The sequence below is a fragment of the Agelaius phoeniceus genome, chromosome 6 (assembly GCF_051311805.1).
Source record: "Agelaius phoeniceus isolate bAgePho1 chromosome 6, bAgePho1.hap1, whole genome shotgun sequence".
In the NCBI taxonomy this organism is placed as follows: domain Eukaryota; kingdom Metazoa; phylum Chordata; class Aves; order Passeriformes; family Icteridae; genus Agelaius; species Agelaius phoeniceus.
Genome location: NC_135270.1, coordinates 53,681,062 through 53,698,918, shown reverse-complemented (window position 1 = coordinate 53,698,918; position 17,857 = coordinate 53,681,062). Strand labels below are relative to the sequence as shown.

General features: G+C 37.6%; 1 protein-coding gene across 1 annotated transcript in view; it reads right to left on the bottom strand.

Annotated features, from left to right (window-relative positions):
- Positions 1 to 17,857, bottom strand: part of TRAF3 (TNF receptor associated factor 3) — a 47,123-nt gene that overhangs the window by 15,424 nt on the left and 13,842 nt on the right. The window contains exons 3-8 of the mRNA XM_077180722.1: positions 15,489 to 15,540; positions 13,154 to 13,258; positions 12,100 to 12,267; positions 7,793 to 7,873; positions 5,051 to 5,125; positions 3,173 to 3,265 (exon numbers count right to left, since the gene is read on the bottom strand). Of these exons, the coding sequence (XP_077036837.1) occupies positions 3,173 to 3,265; positions 5,051 to 5,125; positions 7,793 to 7,873; positions 12,100 to 12,267; positions 13,154 to 13,258; positions 15,489 to 15,540 (574 nt within the window). The remainder of the gene's footprint in view (positions 1 to 3,172; positions 3,266 to 5,050; positions 5,126 to 7,792; positions 7,874 to 12,099; positions 12,268 to 13,153; positions 13,259 to 15,488; positions 15,541 to 17,857) is intronic.

Here is a 17,857-nt window from a genome sequence, read left to right as displayed (position 1 = left end):
AAATCTCTGAACCTAAACTAGACAAAGGACTGTCAAAGTCCACAGGCACTCAGCAAGTTCTTTAGGTGGGGCCCAAAAATAGAGAGATACCATAATGTATGTGTGGGTATCTACTTTTCAATATAGTACAATGCAGTACGTGTGCACATACACGCACAGGTTGGTTCTGCACTTTATACATGGAAAAACTGGCAAAAGAAACTCAACAGAAATGAGACTAAGCTAAGTTTGTCAGTGCAGAGAGAGAAGCAATACTGAGACTGAAGGAATGCCTAGGTATCAGAAAAAATTTAAATTTAAACCAATACCTCTGACTCCCAGATATTTATGATCTGCTGGGTGGATGCTTCATTATTTTGCATCGTCCATTTCCATAATGAATCAAGAGTTCTTTAGTTAATTGTGATCTTTACATTTCCCTTTTCTCACTGTTTCCTCCCCAGGCCTCCCAATCACAAGGCAGTTATGGGCTGGGTCACTAAGCATTGCACTTCCATTTTTGTACAAGTTATAAAACGTGGGCCTGTTTTGTACTGAGATTTTTCCATGCAGCTTGACAGAATACAAGAAAAGCAGAATTATGTCCTGCAGTCCTTAATCAGACAGAACTGTCATTGCTAAGTCAGCAATTGTAGTTTGGCTGTGATTTGTGAATAAAAAAAAAATTTAACACTAAATAGTTTCCTAACTATTGTTTCAACATAAGTCTTTGGAACTTCAGTTTAAAAAAGGGTGAAGTAAACACAGCATCTAATTACAAATTGCATCAGCTTCCTTTACTTAGCTGGCATATTTGAAATATTCCTAGGAAAAAGCATGCTCTTATTCAGCAATTTTGCAAATTAAGCTGTTGCTTATTGTTGCTTACTAAAGAAGAATGGAAAAAACCATATGCCACAAGAAACTGTATTCAAACAGGTTCCATACTTAAATCTCATATAAAAAAAAAAACAAAACAGTTTATACCAGTTTTCTGTAAGAATGTGATGAAGCCACAAAATTACTTTCAACTAATTATTTCCAACATTACAAAACTGTGGGAGTTCAGTCTGCAATTCTATGCCATCACAGAGGGGAAAAAAGCACTGAACTTTAATTCCCCCCACAAAGTTTTGATTCAAGATTTTACATCTGACCTTCTCTTACTACTCTTTGCCAGCAGCACCATTCAATACCAAACTCCTAACTTAGCACAAGCTTTGCAGCTCTGAAGACTTCCAGTTTGCCTACTCCACGTGCACTGTTAAAGAATGTGGTGACTGGGAGGAGAGAACCCCTCCACAGAGACAACCCCAAATGAAATCTTGACCCTATACAAACTAAGAAGACTTCCACTGGCTTCAGCAGGGCTAAGATTTCTGAGATAACCATCAGCCAATTTGACTTGACACTGTTGTTCTTCAGTGCGTTGATTAATTTTTTCCTCAAAGAAGAGCACAGCAATGAAGTTACAAATCATTTTGTTACCCTTCCCTAAAATAAAGTCACTGACATATGACATGTGGTTAGCTATTCTGGTAACTTGGCACTGGCTTGGGATTTCCAGTGATTCAACTCTTTATTATGAATAGGAAGAAGTCTATGAAGCAGGAAGTAAAAAGAAAAAAAATGGACATATGATGATAAGCAGTTTTGTCTTAAATGAAAGTTGAAACAAAAGTTGAGCATAAAACAGTAGTGAAGTGTATCATCTCTAATGTCTGTAAGAGGCAAACATAGAACCACTGGGCATTTTTTAAATGACAAAGCACCTCTCAGGACACCGAGAAAAGCAGAACATGATCTATTCTGCAAGTCACAGGGAAAGTGGGTTTTTTCCTATGATGTGAAATAAATTGTATAATTTTCATCAGACTAATGAAAAACGAACTAAGGATATGAATCTGTATCTCTCAAAACTGAAAAATGTAAAGTTCCTACACTGACAAAGTTTCAGATGCAAAAGCAAACTTAAGTAATCTTCTGGATCCTCAAACTAAGACCTACCTATACACGAAGAAAAATTGTATCTAAAAAAATCTGTATTAGAACTCTGCCAGGTTCAATGGCTTCCTTAAGAGGCTTCAAGTTGAAAACCAAACAGTTCAGGAACAACCATGCAGAAGGCAAAAAACATTACACTGTTCCAGTTAATGTCTGCTTTAAAACTAGAATTCCTGCAACTGCATGATCTTGCTGGAGACCCAGGCAGAAGAGATCTCTGTAGGCCAAGAAGGGAATGTGCTTTCTAGACAGAGTTTGCTTGTGATCTGCTCTGAGATGACAGAAATCGTATCCTAAGTGCCACTGAGCTTACACTGGAATTGCTACTTGTGAACTCAATTGAGAAAAGTCTGAAGGGGGGCTCCTCACCCTTGTGCCTGCATTTGTAGAATACTTTGGTAATTCTGGGATCTTCTTTCCCCTAAAATTACAGAAACATTAGTTTGATGTCTATGTAAGACTTTTTCAAAAGGATTTAAGAAAACAGCAATTTGCTCTGAAATTTTGCATTTTTTAAATCAAAGGCTTGAATTTTATTCGCAGAACATGTGGTTAAGTCATTCAAGCTTATTCACAAGATCATAGCTGATACAACTCCCAGCATCTCCCAAATCCCAAACAATTTAAAAACTGGAGTCCCAAGGAAACACTGCAACATGAACTTCATGCTGGTCTAGCACTAAAGCAGACGTCATCATGCCCATGAGTTACAATATATTTAATTTACTTAACCTGTGCAGGTCTTTAAGTTTGGAGAGCAAGAACAAAAATAAATAAAGTAAATAACCAGTTTATTACACACTCCTGAAGTTATGTCAGGAAAAATGATGAGGTAGCAAAGATACAGCTCATAGTGCTGCCATGGCTTTCTGAACTCTCTGTTCTGTAAGAAGGCAGCTCAGAGAGGAAATATAACACTGGACTGTTTATTTATCTGAAGGAAGGAAGTGTTTTAATTAAGTTATCAATGAGGAAAATTGTCCATGGAGTTGCGAAGCCAAGTTTCTCACAGCATTTTATTATATAACAAAGGTACAAAAATATGCTAAATGGCTTGGTAGCTTTTGAAGCCTACTAGTGCTTTAGCTGTAATGTTGAACAGCTGTAAAACAGAAAAAAAGCGCTTCTTCCAGTACTTTTGTATGATTTAAAGAAGTCAATGAAAATTAGAAGTGAGTAGAAGATATACCTTATTTTCTAGAGCATTGCTCCACTCTTTCAATAAGTTAACATGCTGCACTGCTGAGCTGGCTTCATGTGCTTTAATTTGTTGGTTTGTTCCCTGTGACAACAAAGAATTTATACATTTTAGCCAATTCCACTTCTTTTAAACCTACAAAGAAAGAGTATATAAAGACATCGAACCAACACTACATATTTTGGTTCACAGGTGCTTGTTGCAGAACTGTAGAGAGGAGGGAAATCTACTTGGGAATTTACAAAAATCAGGAATACATTTAATATAGCAAGTTTTTTATACAACTGCTATGTATCTCCATCCAGTGTGCTTGATAACTCAGAAACAATAAAGATGAACAAGAATTACAAAATGAGTTGTATTTTAGAGCCTTTTGTGTAGCTTAGAACTAAACAAAGCACAATAAAACCCTTGAGTCATATAAAATCTGAAACTTCCAATTCCACTGACTGTAATTTAAAACTTCCGTTCCATTTCATGAACAGCTTCATAAGCATTACATTTTCCTTCAGCTGAATATTAAAGACAAATATTTAAGATAAATTTATCACTGGAAACTGCCAGCTTTATAAACTACACTGAGAGTTATTACAAAGCCTATTTTGTCACGTTAAGATGTTACCATGATTGTTCTGTGATACTCAGATATGCTGCCTCTGCACAACCTATAGGTGCTGTTACAAATAATCACTATATAGTTTACAGAACACACATAGATTATATACAGAGTACATAAGATGCAGACCACATTACTTACTTCATTTGTATTGTGCTGCTTACACCTACTTCAGTAAGTGCTTTGCAATGCAGAGAATATTAACTTTGATGGTAGATAGTGCTGCAAAGCAACTGAAAGGGTTTCAATGATCCTCAAGGTATGTACTCTATATAAGGTACTAAAAATATATATGTGGATATATGTACATATATGCACACATATACATACATAAAATGAATGGCAATACGTACAACATAACAGTGGGCAGGCTTACAGCATCGATCACTTCTACCTCTAAGAGCATTACTGGTAACACTTAAAAAGATGAATGCTCACTATTTAAGAACCTGGAAATACCTGCAGGACATCATCTATAGAGATGTGTTGCTCCTCAGTGAGTCCTTGTCCTTTAAAATAGCCATGGGCTAACAAAGGAATCATTCTATCAGATAAATGCCATTTTTTCCTGTCAGCAGTTTCTGAAATGTCCTGACTAATATTTTCATTGCATAAGCATCCAATTCCCCAGGATTTATGGTAAGGGAAGCAGAATATTGGAAGAAACTGGAATACTACTGGAACTAAACTCTCAGGTTTTACTTTATTTTTTTAATATTGCAGGGATTGCCAGGATTAAAACCTAAAACTTTTTTTAAAAAATAAATTTCATGCTTTGATTATACACCTGTGTGCACACAGACATATTAATGCACATAAAAATACATGTTTTAAGTGTGCTAACCTACATGTAACCTCAATTAAAAATATTAAGACACACAAATGAGAGAAAATATAAACATACTTGGTTCAAGAAAATGCTTTCATAGAAACAACTGAAGTTACTAGTCTATTCTCTGAAGAACTAAAGAGACTTTCCTCTTATCCTAAGTTAACAAGTTCTTCAAATGGTTCATATTCCTATTTCAACAAGATACACCTAACAACTGAACTCACAAACCACTGCAGGAATGTGTGGGCTTTTCATGTTGATTATTTTAAAATGCAAAATCAAACATCTCCTGTATAATCACTTGGTGCAACTGGATGATTTTCTTAACTGAAACTAGAGAAGCCCATAACTTTCATGTCAAAGAATTAGGTTCTATTTGCAGACTTTCATCAATTGGGAAGTATAATTGTTATATACTGACCTGAAAAGTGCAGCCATAACGCTTAAAACTACAGGTACTTGGGGCATTAATACATTCTGACAAATGTGCATTCAACTGCAATAGGAAAAAAATGTGAGTTTTGGCAAAAAGACTTTTGCATGATAACATAAAGGGCAGAGGTTATCAGGTTTGTATTGTGTGCCATTTGCAGAACATACAACACACATGTGTATATTTTCTCCAGTCTGGTCTCAAGTGCTAATTCTGTATATACACATATGTAAACCACACACACATGCCAATACAGTATACAGTGTGATACATTTAATATACAGTGAAACTTCTACCAAAGACTATTTCAATGGGCAACCCAATTTAAAAAAAACCGAAACAAACAGAAAGAACATACTCTATAATTGTTTGATTTCATTTGACTTTAGTGAATGGCTCATCTTTTCTCAAAAAGTGATTTTTTTTTTTACCGGTGCTGTGAGCAAGTCTTAAGATCAGTTTCACTGTAGTAAAGTACATTTTTTCTAATCCTAATTTCACGAGGAACCAACTTTTCAAAACATAACATGCAATTCTCCGTGCCTAAATTTAACAGTTAAATTACACAAAAAAGACTAAACAAGTACTGCATGAAACAGACAAAGAGTTTTAGAATAGGTAGTTAAGTAACTTTTTGAAAATGCAGTACACAGGATTAAAACTGATTAGTAAAATGCCTGCATTTTTCACAGATTGAGATTTAGTCCAATATCTTGGATTATTACAAGCACAGACTACTTTTGATTTAAAAGTAAACCAATTCACAGAAGCATATACATATACATGGACAGCAGCAGCACAGATGGCAGCAGCTGGATGCAAACTGCCTAAAAGTTGGAGCAGAGAGACATTTTTGGAAAGGACAGCCTAACAAACACTCTCCTTTCAAAAACAGAGTCTGCAGTTTGTATTTCCCACAAAGCAGACAGGAGCCAGAGCCTGGCTCCTCAGCTGGCATCACTCTTTTGGGCTGCAGAATCTCATCTGAAATTCCCACACCTTAAGCCCCACGTGACTCAGCTCATCCACCTCCCTGGGAAGAAGTGGTGAATCAACACTGCTCTCAATGTGTAGCACTGGAACAGACAAGAGAGTCTGTAAAATCTCATACTGACATGCCATCAGTCACTCATCTCCGATTCACAACTACTGCATTCTAAACACTACCTGGAGAAATTCACAGTATCATTTCAAAAGACATGTAGTGGAGGAAAAAAAAAGAATTAAGAAAGGGACATGTGGTCCAACAGGTTTTACAAGAACGCCATGTTTTTCAACTTCTGAAAACCAGAAGTCTGCCAAGGAGTTATGAATTAAACATGAAAATTGCCTTTTATTCTACAGTAAGATATCCACTTGTACACTACAGAATTTTCTCAAACTGTTAGGCAGGCATTTTCCCATTTTCTGCATTAGACTTCTTGTCCCTAATCATGCAACCAAGAAATACATAGATTTTCACAGTATTAGGAAAAAAAAATTAAGCAACATACAGCAACAGATGATGCAGGGCAAAGGGCTGTTTAAAGTTCTGTTCCTACCCATGGTTTCAAACCCCATTCTGACTCTGTGTGTAACAACTCAGCCTTTAACGGTGCAGCCCTCACAAGCACTCAGACACACCTCTTCTGAAAGTAACTGCTCAAGTCAGGCTTTAAGAATAAGCCAAAGTGCCCCAGAAGCAGGAGCTAATCTTGGCAGTAAGCACTGGTAGGGTTGGCCAGTGTAAGTATTTTCTCTTTTCTTAACAGCTCAATTTCTCTTAATAAATACAATATCTATCATATATTTTGTATTTCATTATCTTGGAGGAAAAGACTGCATTAAACTTTGGCAGGAGTCTTATGTGCCTTCTGCACTCTGCCACAATTAATAATTTACAAGTGCAACTAAAAAATGGTATGAATCCAGCTTGGGAAGTAAGTAGCAGAGGAAAGAGAAAAGCTCATCCTCAGATCAGAAACTTCACTTTCCTTAAAAGAGGCTTACTGAGTGATGAAGACTTCAGTAAGTTCTTCTCTATCCTTGGCAAGTTCTACTTTAAGGGAAAAATTAAGTACCTCAATTTTGACAGATGCTACTTTTATCTTTTCATGTACAAGAACATGGATCTCTTCAAAGCCAGGCTTAAATTTTTTTAATCTATGTATTATTGGAAGCTTCTACACATCAGAAGAAACTTTTATGCATTGTTGCATCTGCTGTTGGAGTGTTGTACTCAACCTTAATCTTACACCATTTCTCTAAGTATCAGTTACTATTTTCCCCCTAAAATTTAATAGATTTAATAGCAATTTAAGTTTTTCCATGAAATTACACATCTGTACGATTTTTGTAGTCTTTACTAACTCTTGTCAATGTGGACTGAATTTTAATTGTGCATTTTTATTTTAATATAAGCTAACAACCCCAAGATGCTGCTCTGTGGTGCTGAAACAAGGGAAGGGCAGGGGGAGAGCTAGTAAAAACAAAAGCAAGAAGGACATGCGCTCATCTTGGACAAGCCAAGTGTAATAATGACTCAAAATTAAGAAATTGTTTCTTTTTAAATAGGTTTTTCAAGAAATCATTTAAAATATTTGAGTGTTATCACACTTAACTGTGTGGTAGAAAAAGCTTTTCCTTAGATCTCACATTTTAACAAGGAAATGGCTTCTGGCAAAATTCTTGCGAGATCTTACTAAAGACATTATTTAATTTTTCAGCACAACACTGGGCATGACTTCTTACCTCGCTCCTCATGAGTGTTTTAACACTACATTTATGAGGACATGAAACCATGACACATGGGCAGTCTGTATCTTCATGTTTCTACAGAGGAAAAAAGCAAACAAACCACAAATCAGACCTTACTCTTTAATTAAGGGAGGACTTACCTGCAAAGAAAAGCATCCTACAATAATTAAAAATCCCACAAGATTTTTTCAATGTTATTCCCAGTTGCACAGTTACAGAACTGAAATTGCTCAAACATAATTTTATACTTTTTTAGGTGTTGATATGCTGAAGCAAAACCAAGGGTTTCCTTGTGTTCTCCCATGCAAAGCAAATCAATCTGTTTACCATTTTATAGGTTTTACTACATACAATGAAACAGCAGTCAAAGTCAAGTTTTAATCCCCAACAATTACTCACAAAATTGGACATCTTTAAGAGAAAGCAGAACCAGTCTAGATGTCCTTTCTAGTGAGGGCATATACTGCATGGAAAAGTTCATCAGAAATGTACACTGCCCACTCTTAGAGATTATCTTTCCTGTGTATGGATAGTCCCTTCCAATTCTTTTCTAATTTTGATTCCCAAATACCTGATATTAAGATTCACTGTTATACATCATGATGCTGGGAAGGGATTTTAACCTGAACCCAGATGACAGTTATCTCAGCCTAGCTGTCAAATGCTACCACCCCAGTGAGGGAAGAAAGTCAGGCCCAAGAAAACTGAATTTTCATTTCCTCTTCATTCTCTCAACAAAATGAAAAATCTGTTTCTCGTCAAGTGACACGTCCCATTCAACTTGAAACACACTGCTTCATTTCTGGTACTTAAGAAAAGCAAAGGAAACAAAGCTCTAGATTTACAAGCTTATTAGAAAGGGAAGAACAAATAGCATGCCCTTTTTGCCCAGTAACCAGGTCTATTTTTTGAAACAAAGCCGAGAAGTAAAGGAGATCTGATCTCCAAGATGTGCAAGGCCTTGGTCAGAATTCTGGCATAAATCTGGCACTGTCTGAAGTTGTGTATCTTCTCCTTTTAGAGCAGGCCATCAGATGCTGTCCTGAGCCACCTACCCTGCCATGCTCCCCATTCACACTCACTCACTTGGGCTGTGGCACAGTCCCAGTGACAGGGACCAGGGAACCCTCAGCTCAGCCAGAGAGCTGGGACAGCTCCTGAGCCACCTTCAGTCCATCCCCACCAGGGTACCCAGGCAGGAGCAGTGCCAGCTCCTCTCCTCGGAGCAGCCTGCCAGGGTGACAGCAATGCTCTTCTGACAGAGGAGCTCCAAAGCACCACTCCTGCTCAGAGTCAAGAGCTGGACCTGGGCCTCTCATCCTGAACACACCTGGAATTGTGCTGAAGGGAGACATCTCACACAACCACGTAGCTTTAGGAGCCTAATGTCCTACACACATCCTTATTTATTTATCAACTACAAACCCAGACAAGTATTACTCCCTTCTAATGTTCATTCTCTAATTTTAATTCCCTAGCCCTGTTCCCTAACCTACCCAAACCATCTGACAAAGGCTGTGACACTGAGTCTTGGATCATGGTAAGAAGGCAACATGGAACTTCTCAGCATTCTCTCCTGGTTTCCTCCTTGCTCCACATCCCAGTGTCCACCCACTGAAGCCATGGCAAACCTTTCCAGGGACTTCAGGAGATACCAGAGTAACCCCAGCCCAGTGGCAGAACTCTCTCCCTCCTAGTCTCAATCCACCCAGTTGAGCACGTAAAGCCAAACACCAAATCCAGCACAAACCACAGGTGACAGCACATGCAGGGCTCCCAGCACAGGTGAGGGCAGGGCAGGATATTAACACAGCTCTCAGAAGAGCCAGTGCCACATTAGGAACATGTCTGGCTCCAGAGCAGTGACAGGGAGCAAAGGTCATCCCCAACATTACCCCAGTCAGCTCAGCTGTGTTTCAGACCACAGGGCAGAGCCCAGGGTTTCAGGGAGGAGCCCAGGCCTGAAACAGTGCTGTCCTTCCAGATCCCTGTCACACTACTGCTGTCTAAGTATCTATGTTACAGGACAAGCACTTCCAAGCAGCTTTGTGGATTATACACAGAAAAATACAGTAATCCAGGAGCATTTCATATTACTGATTTCCATTTTAACAATGCACAATCTTTATCTGTCAGGAGGCAGAGGATGGAAAAGGTAGGTTTGTGACAAAAAGAAACCCTAAATTTTTAGACTGAACAAAGGACATTAGGAGGCAAAGTCACTGAGTGAGCATGCAGGCAAGACAAATGCAATCTAAAAAAGCTTTCTACTAACATTGCTAACTTGTTGGAGTCTGCCTCCAGCCACGGGGATTTCCTACCCCACCAGTCACGGGATTCTATGAAGACATGAACCACATGTTCTCCAGTAAAATTTTTTGTTTCCATTTGCATACCTTTTTTCTCAGTCTGCTCCCCCTACCTCCGTTTTCAGTTCAAGTCACTGAGGCCAGCTTCAGTCATTATTATATTAGAGAAAATTCTAGGCTACAGAACCCAGAGATGAACTCAAGCTCATCTCTAAAATCCAGTTTTGTCAATGGGGTGACAAAACTCAAATGAGAAGTCAAAAGAAACCTTACAGTACCTTAAGGGGCCTACAGAAAGCCAGAGAGGGACTTTTTTTACAGAGGCATGTAGAGATAGGATAAGCGAGAAGAGCTTTAAGCTGATAGTGGGCAGATTTAAATTAGATATAAGGAAGTTCTAGACTGTGAGTGTGGTGAGGCACTGGAACAGATTGTCCAGAGAAATAGTGAATGCTTAATCCCTGGAAGCATTCAAGGCCATGTTGGATGTGATTTTGAGCAACTTGGTTAAGTGGAAGCTCTCCCTGCCCACAGCAGAAGAGTTGGAACAAGAATGATCTTTAAGGTCCCTTCCAAGCCAAACCATTCTGTGATTCTAAGATTCAAACACACAGTGTCATTAAGCTTCTGATTCTTATTACTAAAGTACAGTGAGATAACATTTTATCAGGACACAACAAAGAAGCCCATCTGCATTTCTATAACCACTGAACTTTTAAAAATCTAGGAAAAAGCCCCAAAAATATCAGCCAATCCAGTCTGCAGAACATAGTTAAAACTCACTGATTCTGTCTGTTAAGACACCATACATTTTTTAATGTCACTTTTTCCTCATGCCAATCCCCACCTAACCATAATTCTGGGAGAATAGCATCCCTAATCTACCTAAATACACTTCACCTCTGTATCAGAATGTACAAGAATAAATAGATAAATAAATAGGGCAGACCTTATGTTTTTTTGTGTATTTTCATGTCTCAGCCACCTTATTCTAGGTAAGGCACAGTTATTGAACTACCAGCCCCTGCAAGTGTGCACTCAAATAACAGAGCCAAATCTAAACCAGAACTTGGCAAGTTTCTACCTATGCCTTTTTGTAACAACATCTCCAAGCAAAGGACATTTCTCATCATTGTCAGACTTCACCTAACAAACAACACACAAGAACAAAAATGAGAATAAAATTTCATCACTCTTACTGTAGTAAGAAGGTGTGAGATCCAAAACCATCAAACTACAGAAATTAAGTAGACAGAATTTTAAAAAGAATATTAAAATCATACCAAGATAGATTCAGCATAATATCTTTCCATGTGAAATAACATAAACACAGTCAGGTTAAAATTCTATGTGTAATGTAAGCATGACTTTCTCAACCTCTGCTCTGCAATTCTAACCCTCAATATGCTGCCTATCACACAAGCTACTCTGATGCCAAGAACAGCAGTAACTCATCCTAGGCCTGTCATGTACCACTGCTGGTTATGCCAAGGTACAATTTGCTTTTACATTCTTCCTTTCCTCTCATAAGACAGAATTGGTTTTGCATTCTTCCCTTTCTCCCATAACAGATCACACAGCACCCAAGAAGGATTACATAGAAGATGCTATTTTTCCAGTCAATTGCAATGCTTATGCTTTTCTTGCACAATATTTGATTGTCATTATAGTAGTTGCATTTATTATCTAAATTGTAAAAAAATATAAAAAGCATAGCAAAATTAAGTTCAGTATCAATATCAGGCAGTGGATCTGAACTTTTTAAAATGCAGTACCTGAACATCAGAATAAAGAAAATATTTCCTATTCAATGCACGGGTTTTTTTTTTCAGGAAAAAGACATGTTTTGAAAGTCAGCCTATTTTCTTTTTTGAATTATTAATTCTGGCTGAGGGGCCAAAACTCTTTTGCCAGCTACAGAGAAGGACAAGAAGAGTTGTTATTACTACATTAATGTAGGGAATCTTGTATATACACAAGAAAATACTGCACCTGCAACATAATCATTGGGACTTGGCTTTTACAGTATTTACAGGTTGTCTCCCGGTATTTACAGGTCTTCTCTACATGGTCTGGCAAATCTTTTCTCAGTATTTTTTCTTTGCAATCAGCACGAGGACATGGGAGTTCTTCAAACTGACAATCAGTCCTCAAATGCATCTGAAAGATTTAAAAAAAAAAAAATCAATCCAATTAAGTTTTGTGCATGTCTCCCATCCTTTGAAGACATCCAACATTAAATAACTTCAGAACCAAAGTAAGGAGAGTTATTTTGTGAACTGCATCACACAAGAGCATACACTGACAAATCTACTGAGGAATACATTTCTGACTGTACAGTCCCTTTACCTGGACTGCTGATTTCACTGCATTACAGATGTACATGAGCTACTCCTACACCAAAAGCATTCTAACACAGCACAAAATGCTACACAGGCTATTTAAAGAAAAAGTAAGCACTCTTTTTAAAGGTATATTATTCCACATAAACATAGATGCTGCTTTAAGTTGTTTAGGTACCTGAGCTTGCTCACTCAAAGCAAGAATCTACACATCTCACTGCAAACTGCTGTGCAGCCACACCACACAACTCTTGAATTACTGAATTACTGCTATCTCATGCCTTCACCAAAACAGCTACAGCTTATTTTACACAACTTTGGAGAAGCCAAAGGTTTAATTTCATGCATAAATACCACATGAGAGGATTAAGATAAATAAAACACACTAAAATAGAAATCAAATTTCTCACATTTGTCAAGTACACATTAAGATTCTTCACTATTCTATTTCTCCTTCCAGTGCTCATTTGGTTCATACATTTGTATTTCCAAGCTTTAGTGCCAGACAATCACATGATTTTTTAAAATTCCTTACAGTTCATGAAAAAGCTGTTTTAAAACAATTTAAATCTATTGTAACATTTCTAAATCACATTAACCACCAGTGAAAATAAATTAAGAAACTGGCTGTCATTTTAATTTGTAAGAATTTTTTCATCATTCTTTAACTCAAAAGAAAGCTTATGACTGTTAGATTAACCTACCAGTAATTGACCCAAAGATAGCTGTTCCTTACAGCCCTTGTTTTCATTTCTGCAGTATATCTGAAGGGCAAGTAGTTCTCTCCTGCAACAATTATCTTTAAATACCTGAAAAATCAAAAATAACTTTATTTCAGAAACTGAAAACTCAAGGATATGCAAGTCCAAATAAAGTAGAAGCCATGCAGTTCAGCTACAGCAGAGTCATTCAGTTCTAGCTTTATGTGCCAGAAATAAAATCCTGCTATTCTATTTTTCTAGAATGTGCACAACACTGAGGTTCCTCTACTGTGAAGCAGCTCAATGAAAGAGTATTTGGACAGATACTCTACTACTGTTTCAGCTGTACTGTAAATACAATAAAGGGAAAGGTACAAGAAAGGACCAAATTTCCTTTTTTGCTTGCCAATATTAGGCCTGCACAAGCTAGAACTCTCTCCATTGTTTGGGGAGCTGCTGTATTAGGCACACCACCACAGAACAAAAGAGACTTAAAGCACAGTAGTTTGGAGAGGAAGCATTTCATGGATGGTTGTCCCAAAATTACCAGATGGGATGGCTGGAATACCTACTTGCACTTCAGTGGTAAAATTACAGATATTTTCTAAGGTTTTGGAGGGAAGGAGATTTTTTATTTCACAGATAAGTAGGCTTTAACTATCTCTCTATTTTAATGTTTATAAGCACTTTCAGTGTTTTTTGTCCATAATAAAACTGGAAGAAGTTAAAAATAGAGAGGTTGGGGCTTGAGTTTTACCCTATAAGGGACAACACAACTGAACTCTCAAGGAGCCAAACTGCAACAGGCAGGAACTAGACAGATACAAGAATTTAAAACCATTACTGCTATTTTAAAATCTAAAACCAGAGATAACCTTCTAATTGTTTTTCAACTGCTTTAATAGCCATTAAGAAATACCTCAAGAAGCAAGCCCAACCTATGACTGCTTTTCTGACAAACAGACTCCTGTGATAATGTGCACACTGCAGCACTCCTGTAATTATGGAATGGTTCTGCATGCTAACACTTAACCAAGAATTATAATCCACCTGCCCACAGTGACTATGAACCTATCCCCAGTATCAGTGAAGAAGGGGACACTGCAATCACTCTCATCTGATCCCATCTGACACAGGTCACTGATTTCTATTTACTTTTCAGAAGCGTGTGGGAAGTTTAATGAATCAACAAGTCTCATTTAAATAATCAATTGGCTATGCTGCAGTATCTCTTCCAAAGTAATTCATAGGGTCAGTATGCAGAGCTTTGCTGACTGAAGATAAAGGAAGAAGACAACCTTTAAAGTTTTTCAAAGACTATCTAAAAGCATTTCTGTGATTTAGGACTTGAGCATTCTGTGGGAAGAGAGGTGCCCAGTTTCATGGAAAACACTGATTTGCACAGTCAGTCTAACAGGTATTTAGCATACATTGGCCTTCTTGTCCTGTTTTAAAGATACTTGAAGTTTCACAACAAATGTACATATTTATGTATATTGAGAGCCAGAAAGTCAGAGTTAAGAGAACAAATAAATTAGGCATCACGAGTCTGAGCTCCTGGAGAGTCCATCCATGTCAAAACTAAATTACACTGAGCACTGTTCAAAGAACTGTTTTGGATTAAAACAAGAGATATTAACATACCCATCAACCTTTTCTTCAAAATGGTTACAGACAAGTATTCATTTATGTAAGAAAGAGTGCTAGCACAAATAATTTACTGAACACTTTAGCAATAATGTCCAACCACATAAACCATGTACTAAGCCAAGAAATTTTTCTACCTTCAACGTTTCAAAGGCAGCAAAAGTTTTGATGTGAAAAACAGTGAAGAGGGTATCACTGAAATAACTTACACCTATAACAAAGAATCTTATCCCTTATCATTACTGTAACTCCCCACTGTCCTAATTCCAGTGGGGTTCACTGGACACCACAATGTAAAAGAGAGGAGTGAAACAGCAGCCACTGGTCTAAAGCCAAATCAGTGTTCACCTAGACCTGCCACATCCCTGCATCTACAGGAGATGGAACATTTCTTATCATCCTCTTGATTGATGGGAGGACAAGTGCAACGTGCTGCTGCAGCTCCCAACTATGAATACAAGATGTGACACCTGTCTAGACTTTTTGGGATGAAGCTGATGTGTTTTCTACCACGAGGTTAACAGGAAAAATGAGCCACCTACCTCTATAAAATGCATGGCTTAGGTTTTATGACAAACCTACCTTTCTAGGCAGCTTGTTAGGTTTATGAAATAATTACCACTAACAGTAACACAACTTGTGGATGCCACACAGTTCAGTACTCTTGAATAAGAAATTATTTTAACAATACCTTATCTTTTACTATGCTTTCTTGACACGCTGTACATTTTGGACTAGAAGATCTGAAGACAAAAGAAAAGAAAAAAACTATTTTAGCTCACCTGAATTTTTGTAGTACAAAAATTTCCATTTATGAGGCACTTCATTTTCATTATTCAATATATTCTAAAACCATTAAAAGTGGATATATCATTATAAGGAGAAAATACAACATTATTTCAATAAACTTGAACATTTGAGTTTTCAGTGGAAAGTATCTGGCATTCCCAAAGACGTAAAATCACCACAATATCTCCAGACAACTGCAAAGTGGTTTTCAAGTTGGCAAAACTCATTCCTTTTTTTCAGTCTGCACCTGATCCAAAATTGTTGTCATTTCTCAATCTGTGAAAACAGGCATATTGTCTCTTTAATTATTGTTTTTCAAACAATACCTAATGAAAATTTACTTTCTCTGATAGTCAATTATGCATCCTTTTAGGGTAAAAAAGTATTTATGTCCATGTCCTTCAAGTCTGTTCTGGTTTTAGCAACCATTACAGATGCTTGCTGCCTCCTCTATCTGAAATACTGTCTTGTAGCTGTCTTAGTAAACTAATTATTAAACTTGTGACCTTTTGGACAACGGGCAGAATCAGGAGCAGGGCAGGCTGTGACGAGAAACTGGAGTACAGAAAACCTGAGTTTCTACAGCTGCTTCTGGCTCTGACTGGCCAAGTGCTGTAGTGTAAACCTCTTAGAATCATAGAATGGATTGAGTTGGAAGAGATCAAAGCTCATCTGGCTCCACTGCCCTGCCATGGAGAGGAACACCTTCTGCCAGAGCCGGCTGCTTCTTTCGAGGTGGAGTTGCCATCCCTGGACGTGTTTCAAACAGACTGGATGTGTCACTCAATGCCATGGTTTAGTTCAAGTGTTAGGGCTGGGTTGGACTCGATGATCTTGAAGACCCCTTCCACCCTAGTGATTCTGTGATTCTCTTCCTTTTTAGCTCCTTTTCGTCACATAAAATGGGAACAGTCAAAATTATCTCCCTTGTAAAGCACCAAGACGAAAAGCACCAGGTAAAAGCTGCGTGAGTTCTTCCATGAAGCAACTCACTGACAGGCTGTGGCTGCTAGCAGCAGTGCAAATCGAGGTAAAAGGCTGAAAAAGTTCAATTATGTTATATATTCTGTATGGTTATTTCAAATCATCTCGCTGGCTTCTGCTCTTCAACCATTTTGTGTCTCATCATATTTCTGGGCATCTGAAGTACCTCGAAGCTTCAATATCTGTAAAGCTTTTCATAAGTCAGGGGAAAAAAAAAGTAATCTAAACTACATCAGGGCATATAGTGTTTAATACAATGTCATGCTTTTCTTGCTCTTACTGAATTCACTCAAGCATCCTACTTGTTTTTTCAAACTACTCTTGCATACTGAGCAGACATCTTTACTGCTCTATCTCCACTAACTCCCAATTCCTTGTCCTCAAACAACCCTGGAACAGAAGTTGCTAGCATACAATTACTGTGTTTGTATATGCAGCAGCATATCAACACTGAATGAAAAAATTTTGTACCAAATACAGGACCAACATAAACTCATTTTACTCTCAATTTTATGGCATGCTTTTTATTAAAAAAAATCAAGGGGGAGGATGTAAATTTTATTTTAATAAAGGATTTGTTTATAACAAGTACTTAAATAAAGTAAAATAACTCAATGGCCTTAAAAGCATGTGTCCTTTCAGTAACAGACTGGTTGGAAAGTCAGGAAGATAAAATTACACATATTCTAGCTACACTGTAATAAGCACATGTGCATATCTCACAGCAGGGAAGTAAAATTGCCCAGACTCTAGCAATGCCAGAATTGTTACTGCTTAGATTGTCAAAGATCTGCTCTGCCAACCCGTTCACATCCAAGCATAGCAGGTGTTTGATTTTTTGCAGTCACTGTTATTAACCTTGTAAGAGTCTTCCAAAAACACATACTGAATAAGAAATAATTGCATTTCTTAAATACCACACCTCATTTCACACTGTGTATCAAAAGTAAAGTTGGTGAGGTTTTTTGTTGTTGTTTTAAATTTGAAATGCTGTAGGCACAAAACCTGCAGGAGTGCATTAGTGAGCTATGGACCCTTGTGTCTGCCCAGTACAGAGATTACTCTTTATCAGGAGACTGAGTATTGTAACAACTTCCATACTCCTTTACCATGCTGCATGTAGCCTTGACTTATATATCTAAGTACTAGATATCAGATTACAGTATTTCCAAGTGACATATACACCAGCATCAAGAGTCAGAGTGGTCACAAAAAGTAAACAGATCACCAAGGTTTCCAAAGTCAAATGCTCTCTCTGATAGTAGTCCAGTATGCAACATTCATCAA